The following is a 14,623-nucleotide window of genomic DNA, read 5'->3' as shown; positions in this document are numbered from 1 at the left end:
ATGAGTATGAAGTTTTCCAGTGATATGCAAAAAGAATTTGAGATGTCTATGATTGGTGAGATGAAGTTTTTCTTAGGTTTTTATATTGCACAAACATGAAAAAGTATCTTTATATCTCAAACTAAATATGTGAAGGAACTACTGAAGAAGGCCGGATTAGATGATTCCAAACTGGTTGCAACTCCTATGGTGACTAGTTGCAAATTGTCTAAAAATGATGAATCTTCGAAAGCTAATCAGAGTTTGTACATATTTATGGTTGGTGGACTGCTATATCTTACTTGGACTAGCCCTGACATTATGCATGCTATGTGTATGACTGCTAGATATCAAGTTGATCCGAAGGAGATTCATGCCACTGTTGTTAAGAGAATATTCAGACATCTAAAGGGAATTGTGGATTATGGTTTATGGTATCTGAAGAATGATGATTTCATTTTGTGTGCCTACACTGATGCAGATTGGATTGGTGGTGTTGATGACTGGAAGAGTACTACTGGTGGAGCAATCTTTTTAGGTAAGAAGTTGGTTTCATGGGCTAGCAAGAAATAAGATTCAGTATCTTTATCTACTGCTAGAGCTGAGTACATTGTTGATGCTAGTAATTGCACTCAGATAGTTTGGATGAAGCAAATGTTGAAAGATGTCAGAGTTATTCATGATGAGCCTACTATTATATACTGCGATAATTCCAATGTTATAAATATGTCAAAGAATCTGGTGCAACATTCAAATACTAAGCATATATCAAACAAATATAATTAGTTGAGAGAGCAAGTCAGTGAAGAGAAGGTAAAGCTGGAGTATGTATCTACAAAGGAACAAATTACTAATATTTTCACCAAGCCTTTGCCTACAGATACATTTATTTACTTGAGAGACAAGTTAGGGGTATCCACCCCTCTTGATGAGAACTAGATGCATTGAGTTGCATTGATCTGGTGGATTTCAAAGCCTTATTCTTTTATCTGGATTGATGAGTTGGTGCTGGTTCTCTGCTGGAGTAGTCTATTGATTTGGTTGTGTGTCCTAGGGGGAGAGAGATTCATGTTTTATTTTGGGAGAGAGTTTGGTTTTTTGTTTTGGAGATCTTTGGCATTGATGTCAAAGGGGGAGAGATATCATGTGAAAAACTGCATTATCTATCTTGATCTTAGGGGGAGTTTGCTGGTGATATCTTATTTCTTTGCATTGACTATTTTCACATTCATACGTTGCCATCAATGCCAAAGGGGGAGATTGTTGGATATGGTTGTGCATTTCTATTGCTAGGATATGTTGTTGTCATTGATATCAACATATTCTTGTGATTTATTCCTATGAGTTTGGGAAGGTCTTCTGATCCGGTTTTGTAGTTTGGTTTTGCTGATCACTGTTTTGCAGAATCCACTATTTACTCTGGTATATTCTGGTGTGATCAAATATTATGCTGAGGTTTTGGGATATTGTTTGGGATGGTCTTGTGTATCCTCATTTCAGATGGTTCGTGATTTGGTTCCCCACAAGTTATCTTTCTTCATGGCAGTTGTTGATTGGTTGTGTTTTTGAGCTTTCTGATGTTGATCGATGAAGATTTGATAAGTGGTGTTGGTACACCTGTTGGTGATGATTTTAACATGCTTGCTAGTGTTTCCTAGTCATGTCCTATTTGATTTAGTGATCCACATTGATCGTTGTGCGATTTTTTGGTGGTTTTCATCAATCAATGTTGATTTTTCGTGTTATGCAGTATTTCTGGTGGTGTAGCGTGTTACGGTTGATCTTAGTGTTATTTCCAGTGGATGTGATCATTTGGGAATTTGAATTAGGTCCATGCTATGTAATGTAAATCATTATATTGGTCAGGGGATTGATCTTTGTACCATGCAATGTAATTTTGTGAGTTGAGGGTTGAGGGTTTAGCCAACCTTGTTATCAAGGTTGATGAATTGTATATATAGGTGAGTTCTTCACTTAGTTTTGGTGTCAGTATTATGTCTGCATTGTTAGAGAGAGGTTTATGTGCAAACAAGTGATTTATTCTTCGATATTGAGTTTGTGATGAGATTGGTGTTGCAGAGAAGACATTTGTGCTTAACCAGAACTATCATTAGGCATTTGTAGATGCTATCATTGTAGTTCATTTCTTCCAGATTGTAGTCCGATTCATATTGTAAGTCAGTGAGACTTCCCTGAGGGTTGTAGCCTTCCAGGCAAAAATCTTTTGAGCAGTGAGCTCTAGGCAGTGTGCCTGAATGCATGTGAAATGCATTCCCCATTGTAATAATTTTCACATACTACTGCAGAGTATCATCTTACTGTGGGAAAGTTCCCACCGTGGTTTTTCCGTTAACCGGGTTTTCCATGTCAAAAATCTTGGTGTTGTGTGTTGTGCTGTTAATTTTCTTATCTGTTTTATTGCTGTAGTTTATCATTTTTTGTTTTGGAGTTTAATTTTCAGTATCCGGTGAAGACTGGTTCATTCCCCCCTCTCAGTCTTCCTTCTTGATTGCTGCTAATAGAATCAATGCCCGTCATGGGACACACTGTAACTTTATAATTCGGGTGTATCTTACTCTCCCTACAACCTTCACTATCTACCCTAATATTTGCCCTAGGGTTCATATATTGATCAACAAGCTTAGAGTTCAAAACCTTCTCTATAGATCTCAAGTTGTTCCTTACATGTGAATTGGAGGCAGAGGCTTTACCTCCTAGGGATTGCTCACAACTATGGGTATTACGAACAAGGATATTGGAGGCGTCAATTTCACCCTCATAGAGTGAGGAGTAATACGCCAACTGCCCTTCTCAGAGATTAACTTGATGGGGTCTAGGTTTGGGATTTCAGACTTAAATTCTAAAAGAAGTTTAATGTCTTTTGCCATATCACTACTCAATATGCCTTCTACACCTAAAAAGACTCCTAATTGTGAAACTATGACATCCATGGTCTTAGGGGAATGAAATTCCACCGTCATAGGACCTATATTCACCCACTTCACGAATTTTTTAGGTTTAAAAAGTTTAGGATTAAAATTTGGCATCCATTCAAAACACTGAAAAATATAACCTTTACATAGTTTTACTTCACCGGGCAAAATTTTATTTTTAATATTTGAATTAGCACAAGTAGTTAGTAAGAATTTATTCCCTAGGTTAAAGATACTTACCTGATTTGAGAATTTCTTTTTCCACCACTCCTTCAATTCAAGGAAGGTTTGGTTCTTCCCATTCTAGTAAGCGATGATGCCCTTATTACAATAGAAACTCCAATGATCTTGCAGGAGGTCCAAATTTAAATTAATGACCTTCCTTTTCTATTGATGCTCCAAGTTAGCAACATGTCCTGGTTTAGCTAAAGTCAGAGGCGAAGCTTCCTTGAACACCTAATTTGCTCAGTTAGGGTTTGCATTTGAAGGAGGGCTACCTGATAAACCCTAGGGTTTCAACGAGCAACTTGAGGGGACCTTTGTGGCTGCTGAATTTTATTAATTCGTGAGTGCAAGTAGCTATTTTGGCTAGAATTTCTAAGCCATCTACAATTTAGAATCTTTCTGTATTCACAGGCCTGTCTCATAGAGTTATCGACAAAACCAGATGAGTTGGGGAGAGGTGGCAGGAAACACGGTATTTTGTTTTGTCCAACAGAGGGCCTCCATTTGCTCCTAATGATATAACATTAGCGCCTGATGGAAGCTTCAGATAATTACTCAACCACTTGGCCTTCTTTCCAAGCACCACCCGCCACTCTCCCTACTCAGCACTCTGCATTGGTGTGGGTTTTTTGATGGGAAATTTCAAAATTTGCATTTTCGCTATGAAATGGCTCATTTGTCGATTTCACTGCACACAATTGTTAATAAAAATATAATTAAAATAATATAATTTTAAAATAAAAATAATTCAAAATTATAATAATTAAAAATTACAACAAATATTTTTATCACAATACTATAAACACAAGCCACTAAGAAGAGGAAACTTCACAAATTGACTAATTTCTTAATCTAAAATTCAAAATAAAAAAGTGATATAGAAAGTAACTTAAAATTATATTTAACTTAAAATTATATTTAAGATAACAACTTTTGATCTATTAGACTATTTAACGTCTCATTTATATGAAAAAGAAGATGATATCATTCCTGCGAATTTTCTGTCAGCACATCCCGTGCACCTAAAATTGTAAGTTCCATTTGTATGCATAATTAGCCTGAAAGGTAATTTTACATATTTATTATTTGATATTTTTCTATAACGGTTAAAATTTTGCCAGGATATGTATGTATATTTGAAAACTGGTATCAAACACAAGGTATTTTCCGAAACACAGACAGATACCTCTGTCCCCCTTCTGGACTTTGAGACTAACAATCTTCGTATAGGGTAACGTTATTTTAGTGTGAGAAGTACTAAAATAATGGGGAATGATAACACGAGCGATTTACAGTCAGCCCTCGCAGAGAAAGGATTGACAATTTCCATCACACAAGAGAAGGGCCGTTGTCTCGTTGCGACGCGCTCTTTTGCTCCAGGTATTGTCTTTACTCTCGAACCCACCAGATATATATAATAAAGTTTTTCTAATAGTTTAGAATGCTTGACTGCTCAAGCTGATTATTGTTGCAAGCATGGTTTCTTTTTGCTCTTTACAGCTGCCGGGTATTGGGTTTTAAGAAAATTAAACCGAGAGATTTTCACACAAAGATGTATTTATAATAGGGTTTTACTCTGGGTTCTTTTGATATAACCATAATACGTTCACAGTGAAAAGACACCGCTCATGTTCATCCAGTGAAGTCATTCTAGAGATGGTAAAAAAACGTAATGCAGGACATATTGCAGTTTAACTATTTCGGTCAGAGGGTTTAATTTTTTCTTTTCTCTCTGACTTAGTAAATGTTGGACGAGGTTACAGGTCGTCTTAGTGGGGTGTGGGTTAAACTTTGGTCACATTCATAGGCTTTTTAGAATTAAAGTGGAAAATCCATCATTTCGAAAATTGAAGAAGATAATTGTGACAAACCAGATCATTTATTGAGAGAGCCTAGCATAGATGGTAGAGTAATTTGTTTGGGGTTTAATTGCTTCGATCGTGGTTTAGAATCTTAGATGATGAAAAATGAAATAATTTTGGACTATTTGACCAAAGTGACAGCCATATTCAATCAAATCGGACTAAAGAGCTTATTTGTTACTCAGTGAAATCTTGCTAAACAGCTTAGCAACGGGCGTTGGCTAAATGCTTACGCATTATGCAAACAATCAAACTTAGACTAGTAATGAAACCTGAGTTCTATGCTAATGTTGTAATTATTTTGAAACTTAAAATAGTTTGATAATTGTTGATTCTTCTTGTATATCAAAGACACCAAAAATCACAAACTGTAGCCATTTTTGCCCCTTGGAGAGAGTATTGTAACTATGACGAAAGCCATTGTGTGTTAGATTTGACCTCAGTTAAATTATATTAACTAAGGGTCGTTTAACTAGATGTTAGATTCAAGAGGGACATTTTTGACCTAAGCCAGTTTGCATCTGTTCTTCTCCAAGGCATCTGCTGCACCTATTAAGTTTGTTTGGGTGAAGAAGGGAAACTACATGCATTTATGAACATTTAGATCCCAAAATAGAGGAGATTTCTATCTAGAGCAATGCCATGGTAAACGTTTGCATTTTAGTTCTCTGCAAAACATACACTTGGGATATAAGGTTTTTATTAGGAGACCTTGAGTGCATTGTTTAAATGTACTAAATTTACCTCGCGTGGAAGCAAATTGGAGAAACACACTCATTTGGGTAATAGTCATCTTCTCTCTAGTGATATAAGTTTACTTTGTAATCAATAGGAATTTCACTGCTTCTTAGTATAGTATGGTGATTTTTACTTTGTTTTAGCTGCATTTCATCTTAGATTTAAGGCTTAATAACACGTGGAAATTTTCTTTTAATTTTCAACTTTGTTACAATCCTTGTAGTTATTGTGATATTTTCACACATTGCCCCATTGTAAATGGGGACCCCCACTTTTTCGCTTCTTAGTGTAGTTGTTTTAGTTTAGTTGTCTTTAGCTTTGCAATAATTTCGTTGTAAATGCAAAACATGGTTGAAAATTGTCAAAAGATTTTTAATGTCGTCAAAAGTTGTCCATATGGTGGAAAGTTGTCAATATCATCAAAAGTGCAAAGAGTGCAAAAATGCAAGTTGAAATGTTACATTTAAGTGGGAAATCATAATGGAATTGCAAGTGTTACATGCAACCTTGATATTAATTGTTTGAAATTTGTTTAAATTGTTAAGAAAAATGTTGCAGTTTCATCAAAAAATGTTGCATCTTTTTTACAAAATGATAAAATCTTGCATTTCTAGTTCAAAATGTTTAACTTTTTGCAATTTTTGATCAAATTGTTGGTGAGGGTCGAATCTCCACTCAAAATTGTTTTGCACTTATATAACTCCACTAGTGCTTTTCCTCTTCAAATTTGCATTAAGTTGTCAAAATTGAGGGACTTGCCTCTAACTTTACCATTCACTTTGATACAATGCGGAACTTTACCCCAGGTTCGCCATTGACTTTTGATAAAAACATTTGCACTAAGGTGAATGCCGGACTTCTAATACAGATGCAAAAGCATATGGATTTCAAAGAATCGATGTTGTTCAATTAATCAAGGAGACAAAGCTCCTTTAAATAGAGCTACAAAGATGATGTTTCTAAAAGAAACAATTATTAACTAGAGGCGAAATTAGAAACAACTTAAATGACCATTAATAACACAAAAAGAAAGATATTATTCTAATACCCTCCCTTAATGGTCATCGTTCTAACTACCAAGAGAAATAACAGAGAAGGTTGCCCCCTTCTTCTCAGAACACGCTGCAACAAAAGACAAGAGCCTGCCACTAACTCTGCCACTTGAGATGAGTCTGCCACCAACCCTCCCAGAAACTGCAGAACTTCTGGAGATACCCAAAACAACACCAACCATCCAACCTAATGTTGGAGAACTGTCCCTCTTTGTAACCAGAGACACACCAAGAACAGCTGTCACGATTTTGAGGAAAAAATCGGCAAACCCTCCAAACTATTGCAGATGAGCAAGATGCCCGAAAATAGACTGCAAACAAGAGACTAGTGCAGATGTTCACACAACAACTCCAAGTACGACTAAAAATAGACTGCAGCAAAGTACAATTTTTGAGGAAAAAATCATAAACCCTCCCGTGATTTTTTTTTTTACAGAGACAAAATATTTAAAAACCCAGACTTTTTTAAGGGAAAAAATATTAAAACCCATCAGAATTTTTTTTCAGGTAAAAAAATATTAAAAACCGAAACAAACATCGATGCCCATAAGCCATCTTCACGCTTTTCGAGGCACGAAAAACGAGGTACTGAGAAGATGCTAAGTGCACAAAACCTGACTACCTTCCAACATCAAGTTGGTCAATGATGCTATCTTGCACGTTTCCCAATGCACGGAAAACGAAAAAACTGAGAAGAGGCGCTAGCACAAAATTCAAAAATTTTGAATCCCACTGCAGAAATAGAGGCAGATGCAAGTACAGACTTCAAAAAAATGAAGTATGATGGGCACGAATTTCAAGAAAAAAATTCCGGCTGACCCAGAAAAATCCAAAGACAACCCATAAATCCTTGCGAAAAACCCATAAAGAATCTGCTATCAGAATCTGGATCCACTGGCTCGAAAATTGAGGCACTAAAATCGAAGCACCTAGAAAATTTTGACGACGACCCAGTTGAGATCTCGAAAAACCCACCAAGAATCTGCAATCAGAAAATTTCGATTGAATCTGGAGGGTCAAAACCCTAGCCGAAAATGCAGATTTCCGTCCAAAAATGGCAGAAAAAATCTGCAGGCAGGAAAAAAACGCGTTGCGTGGTTGCACGAAATGTAGGAGAGACGGGTCGCGGGAGAGGGTAGAATAAGCCAAAAAACCCTAGTAGCTGCAGCCAAAACGAACTACCAAAGTAGCAATTTCGAATAAACAAAGAAATTTTTCAAAAAAAACTGTTTCAAAAAAAAATTATTTCAAAAAATAACCAAGGCTCTGATACCATAATATAGATGCAAAAGCATATGGATTTCAAAGAATCGATGTTGTTCAATTAATCAAGGAGACAAAGCTCCTTTAAATAGAGTTACAAAGATGATGTTTCTAAAAGAAACAATCATTAACTAGAGGCGAAATTAGAAACAACTTAAATGACCATTAATAACACAAAAAGAAAGATATTATTCTAATAACTTCACCTAAAATCCGCCATTCAATGTGAAGGATGAGTGTAGATTGTTGAAAGAGGCTTGATTTCCTCCCTTAGGAAGTATTGAAAAAATTGAAGTTTGCAAAAATGCTAAACTATCAAGATAAGTCCTATCTTTCGAATTATTCCTAGAATTTTAAGTGAAATATAATAATGAAATGTCTTCAGATTTGATAAAATTATATTCATAAATACATTACAATTGTCACCTTAAGTCATCTCAGGACTAAATTAAGGTAAAACCCAAAGTGGGACATTACAATTAGATGCCTATTGCTAACCTTACAAATTTGTGCAAACATATACTCTAAACCCACTCAGGTATAGGAAGATCAATAGGGTCGGCTGAATGCTGAAGGGGTATGGAGAGGTATAAAGGAGTGATTAATTTAGACATTCAATCATTCAATTCTATATAAGTTGAGCAGAATTAGGAGCAGGTCTGCAAATACAGGCAGAAAGTCAGTTAAGATTTATTAATTTTGTTGCCTTTTCTTCATTCACAATATATTCGTTTTCCTTTTTTAGGTTTTAAGGGTATGAGTTGGAGAGGGGACTTAAGGCAGGCATAAGGATACAAAAGGGCGACTTGAAGGGAAGAGAAATTCACAAGATTCAACAAGGAGAAGCACTTCATTTCATCAAGATCCATGAGTTTGAGGATCAATATTCAAAGGGATCAACATCATGATGAAGGACTCAAAACATTGCAATTACTACAAGGAGGTACATTTCAACATTAAGATCCACGGGTTCATAATGTCAATATGAAGAAGGTCAAGATGAGAATTATTTCAACAATACAAGGGGGAAGCAAATCAACTTCATGAAAGGGATCTCAAAGTGAGATCACACTTGCAACCTCAGGGTATTCAAGGTGTTACAATGAAGAAGAAGGAGAACAACACTTGCACCTTGTATTATCAAACATTGCAATATAAAGGATGATAAATTCGAGCATCAAAGTGTTCAAATCAAGGGAATTTTGCAATCACCTTGAAAATCTTTCGGAAATCCAAGGATATTATCAGTATAGGGGATAGATTCCCGGATGGGGGTTGTTTCATAAGGAGAGACTCTACATGCAAATACATCACCTATACATGGAATTGCCCTACATCAATGCAAGATCGTTAGGAATTCAAGATAGTGTTGTAAGAGGATCAAGGTCAAGTATATTGTGAGCAAGTGATTCTACATCAGGCATCAACATCACTTAGTCTATATCAAATTTCCAAACAAGAAGATGAAAGGCAAATGTGAACAAGGGAATAGATAGTTTTAGAAGAGTTAATCAAAGTTAGGAACTTGATCACAAAGATGATACAATTCGGGAATATGTCCCATTACCTTCATCACCATCACACCAGGCTGGATAATGTTGAGTATCAAGAGATATGCCTCAATCATAGATACTTTGTGATGATCTACATGGCAAGTTGAGGTGGCATCCTAGTCGTCACCAGCTCAATCAAGTTCTGCCACATCAGCATGTCCAAGTTCGTTGAACCTGATTCATCCAAGGATGAAGCAAGCGACACATGGCAGCGCATCAAATATTATTTCACATATCTAACCTATTTTCTCATTGGTTAAAAATCAAAGATGGACATGTGTCCTATATATTGTGATTTCATTGGTCCAGAAGGAGTTTTTTGTAACAACCCTAATTAGAGTTTTATCTTGTAATCTTGACCATTGATTTGAGAATCAATTTGAGCCTTTAAATTGTAATGAGCTTTCTATATAAGGCTCAAATCTCTCATTGTAAAGGCTAATAGTTAATAGTTGGTAGATGTTAGATAGCGGTTAGAAGTAGAAGTAGAGTAGGAGGAGGAAGCCAGAGATTGCTGCCAAGCCTTGTTGAATCTGATACAAGATTTTCATTGAAGCATGGTAGATTTCAATGTGTTGTTTCTACATGTTGCATGGTTTCTTGTTACTTCTCAAATTTAGATAAAGTTCATTGATTGAAATGGAGAAATATGATGATATCTTGATGGAATTCCTATTCATACCATTTGTAATTTGCTGATTGTAAGTTGCAGTGTATGGTTAGTCTGAACTTCATTAAGCACAAGTTCGATTGTGAATGTTCACTTGAATTACGCTAGTCTTGGGTATTTGAATGAATGTTCATGATATGAAAACTCTTCATTATTCCTTAGAAGATTGCATGAGTTTTGTGTACTTGTTTTTGCATGGTGAAGCAAAGCTTGATTATGGAATCTGTCTATCAAAGCCTCATCCTTTATTGTCATTGTTCTTAGGTTTAGTATAGGCTTTCTTATCCCTTTATCACTTTTGTCTTTATTTTTTCCAAATTAAGTTAGTTTTTGTGTTCTAGCAGTGTTCAAGCAAAACGTAAGTCCCCTTGTGATTCCAACAAAATCACATCATAAACACCGAGTCTATCTCAAGTATTTAAGTCGCATGGTTCGCATTGTAAACCTTGGAGTCATCTCATTTGATCATGTTGCAAAGCATATTAGATTTCTTTGTTCAAGAGAGGATAAAATACCTTGGTATTTTATTCTGTGTATGAGGTGCATAAAAAACATATCAACAAATACAAGATTTTTTTTGTATCTAGGTCTTCAATCTTCATCAAAAGCATCTAGATTGAAGTCATTACTTGGTTCAACATAATTTTAACCTCAAGCAAATGGAGTGTCACTCCCATTAGGTGCATCATGTGTAAGAGCCTCATCATCATCTACATTAACTTTGGCAAGCTTTATAATAGATGCATTCGAGTTGGTACACTAAGGGTTTATATCCCAATTCTTCGTTGCCTTTTCCTTCTTGTCAACTTCCTCATGTGATAGGAGACGCAAGTTGGAATGGACATAGACCAAGTCTTGTTTTCTTGCAGCTATGTTACACTTCACTAAGTGGATAAAGGAGTATGTACTCCAATTTTGTTTAGTCAAAGAACTTGGAACCTGTTGAAATTAGAGAGAAAGTCAATACAACTTAAAAGTAAAGAATGCAAAAGAATGGTAAGTACTAAGAATCTTAAAAAAATAAAAAATAAAGAATTCCTGTGATAGAATTTTGATTGCAAGAGGTTGGAGGAACAAATAACCTTGCCCATGAAGGTACCACCATGTAGAGCATCTTCCTTGTATTGGTCTCTAAGAGCACAAATACTATGATCTTGTGAAACTCTTTCCTAACATTATCCACCACTCTGGATCTGAGAAGATTTTTCAAAATGTTAACTTGTACTTGTTGGTGTCTGTTTTATCATCTACCAAACATTAGGATAGGATACCCGAAGGTATTCTATCCTCTCCTGAAAAATCACTACTGATTCCAAGGTCTATATGTGCGAACAAGCGACTTTAGTGGAATAGCTTCTTGGGTAGTGTATGCTGAAATTTTCAAGGGGGGCTTACGTTTGACAAGTATTCTTGAACTGCTGGACTTAGATGGATTTAGCAATTTTTAGGCTCTTCTTCATTTTTTTTGGAATTTTTTGGGATTTAGACTTTCAAAAGAAAGGGAAAAAGAGATAGGGTTTAGGAAGGCTAATCTAATCCTACGAATTCTGGAGACGGTATCAACTGGGAGAGCATGCTCTCGAGAAACCAAACCTTGCTTCGCCACACTAGGGACAACTACACAAGGCCGGTGCAATCTTCAATGGGTTGTGCTTATGATCGAGATGTTGGGATGCACAGGGGATGGGCTCAGACTAACTTTGCACAGTGAGATGGAAATCATCCATACACCAAAAGTATGAGCGGAGATACACCATCAATTGACACTTATCAAATCCTTCATTCAAATTAACAACAATGAAAGCAAATCTAGATTAATTTTAACTAAGTGTTGAGGCAATTGAAACCATGCAAATCATTCAAATAATAGAGATTACAAAGCAGCGCACATGCAATATATTATCTAGAAATGACCTTAAGCAACAATACATCAAAAACCTCACACTTTTCAAATGAGAGGAGGCAACCTTATATAGTTTCTTAACAATAAATGGATGGCCAAGATCAAATAGTGATCAAGGGCCAAGATTGAAAATCCTAAACCCTAATTAGGGTTTCCCGAAATACTATCAGTTCAAGCAAACGAAAGAGTGACAAGTGGCGCAGCTGCTAATTTTACTGAGGTGAGTGGCCACTTTCCTCTTTCAGAGATTCAACGTATCTGGACACCACGAGCTTGACCTCCTCCATGGTGACACTTGGCAAACCACCAATTTGGAAGTCGATGAGATCCACATCGTCAGCGCATGTGGCAAGGATGCCTTCCCACTCCACTGCTTGAGTGAGGAAGTTGTCATCGATGGAGAGGAAGTTTGCAATGTTCGAAAGATCGCCTTTGTTAATCATCCCTGAATCTCGGAAGAAGCTTGTCTGAATCCTGGCTCTCAGGTTCTCTGCTTGTAAATGCTTCTCCCTTAGGCTTTCCTTCTGCTAGATCTCTGACGCCACACGGAATACCTTGCCTAGGATCTCTTTAACCCTTGCCTCTGTCTCAAAACACTTGGTCTCGGATTTCTTCAGAACCTCAATCCGAGTGACCAGAGCATAGTACCACGTGCCGGAGTCGTACTTGTTTCCTATTTGTATGATGCCTGCGTCCACTAAGCTCTTCTTTGACATGCCTCGGATAACCTTCAGGTGAGGGAGTATTTCATTCTGAATTTCATCCACTTCTTCCCAATTGGATGACAGATCCTGGATACGATCAATCAACAACGAAGTTGCCTCATGTGCTGATACTAAGTTTTCTACCAGGGTGTCAGCACGTATCACAGCGTCTGAAATCCACTCCTTTTCTTGAGTGTATGATCCCTTCATCTCATCATAGTCCTTCATTGATCCCTGCTGAAGAGGCTGTGGTGGAGTAGCTGGGACTTCATGGTTGAGCGGGCTGGTAAGATGGAGAACATACTTCCTCCACTGCTGGTTCTCTTCTTCAACTTTCTTCCTCTTTTCTTTCTCATGAGCCAGCCTCGTCTTTAGAACATTACAGGAGTCGTCAAAATATTGGATCTCCTGGTCTTGGGTAGGCTTACCCATCTCTATGGTGGTAATCTTGTAGTCATCTGCGGTGACATTGTCCCTAGTCTTCCCTTCTTTGGGCACTGCTATCTGGACTGTCCTGAATCCGACACTGTCTCTCTGAATCAGGGAGAACTTCCTGGCTGGTTTGGGCGGTGTTGACGTGTATTTTGTACACAATCATACACAGAATAAAATACCCAAGGGTACCTTATCCTCTCTTGAATAAAGTCTCTGATTGCTGAAGATGTCGCAAAAAAGGATCAATCAGGGTGACTCCAATGTTCTTTTATGTAGGGTCTCTACGTGTGGATAAGCACCAGTGGTCGTTGTGATTGCTGTTTCATCAAGGGGACTTACGTATCCGAATTGCAGGAACAAGATTTCCTAATACTAATGAATTCCAAAAAAGATCAAAAGGGTAGGGTTTGCAAGAGATAAACTCTAATCTAATCCTAAGGATGACTCAATGCGGGCAGGACTTGGTAAGATCCTACCAACTTCAATATTGCCATGAAATAACAACTCAACCGAAATTGATGCGATCTTCTAAGGTAACAAATGATCTTTCAACTCATCAAGGATCATGGACACTACCACGAAGGTACATATCCAAAGCTCAATGATGATTGAAGGTTTAAGTAATCCAAGTCTTTCCAGTTGACCACACAAGGCGTTCCTACAATTAGTAAGAAGCTAGTGGTTTGGAATGTGAATCTCACCAGAGATCAAGCCCAACACTTAGTCCTTCAAACTTAAATACTATTTTGACTGAGAATGATTCAAGAGAGTAAACAACCATGAAGATAACCACAAGAATTGAAATAAAACACCATAACTTCAATATTTTATTGATCTCGAAGCCATCATAAACAACAATTGTTTGAAATTCCTTCTTCAAAGCTCAATCTTACTACAAAATAACTTGCTTCTCAAAAACTCTAACTATTTCTTATTGCTCTCTCTTAATTCTATATCTCTATATCTATCTATCTAAATGAAAATGAATGAGGGTATAAATAGCATCCTCAATTACAATGAACGGTCGAGATCAAAAGAAGATCAATGGCCAAGATTATGACACCTAAACCCTAATTAGGGTTTATTACAAATAGACCCCTTTTATTGAACAATATTAAATGCATAGCCAAATATTAAATTTGGCACAAAAACCTAGGAGACATAGACCAATGATAATTAAGGTGCCACATCATCTATAACAATCTTTCTTCTAGAATCTTATTCCCTTTCCAATGCTCTTTCTTAGCATATGCAATGAATCTAGACACGATTCCTTCGATCTCAGCAATTGGAATCTCGGGAAGAT

The 14,623-nt window shown here is 36.8% G+C and overlaps 1 protein-coding gene across 11 annotated transcripts in view; it reads left to right on the top strand.

Annotated features, from left to right (window-relative positions):
• The first annotated feature begins 4,087 nt into the window (after window positions 1-4,087).
• The window catches only part of LOC131029723 (histone-lysine N-methyltransferase ASHR1), a 295,469-nt gene continuing 284,933 nt past the window's right edge, over window positions 4,088-14,623 (top strand). For all 11 annotated transcript variants that reach the window (XR_009102815.2, XR_009102821.2, XR_009102814.2 and 8 more), the window contains exons 1-2: window positions 4,088-4,167; window positions 4,259-4,517. Coding sequence is in view for 5 of the 11 variants with exons in the window: in XM_057960357.2 (XP_057816340.1) it covers window positions 4,403-4,517 (115 nt within the window). In the remaining 6 variants the exon portion in view is untranslated. The remainder of the gene's footprint in view (window positions 4,168-4,258; window positions 4,518-14,623) is intronic.

The sequence above is a fragment of the Cryptomeria japonica genome, chromosome 10 (genome assembly GCF_030272615.1).
Source record: "Cryptomeria japonica chromosome 10, Sugi_1.0, whole genome shotgun sequence".
Classification (NCBI taxonomy): domain Eukaryota; kingdom Viridiplantae; phylum Streptophyta; class Pinopsida; order Cupressales; family Cupressaceae; genus Cryptomeria; species Cryptomeria japonica.
The sequence above is the reverse complement of the archived record's forward strand: the minus strand, read 5'-3'. Positions and strand labels throughout refer to the sequence as shown.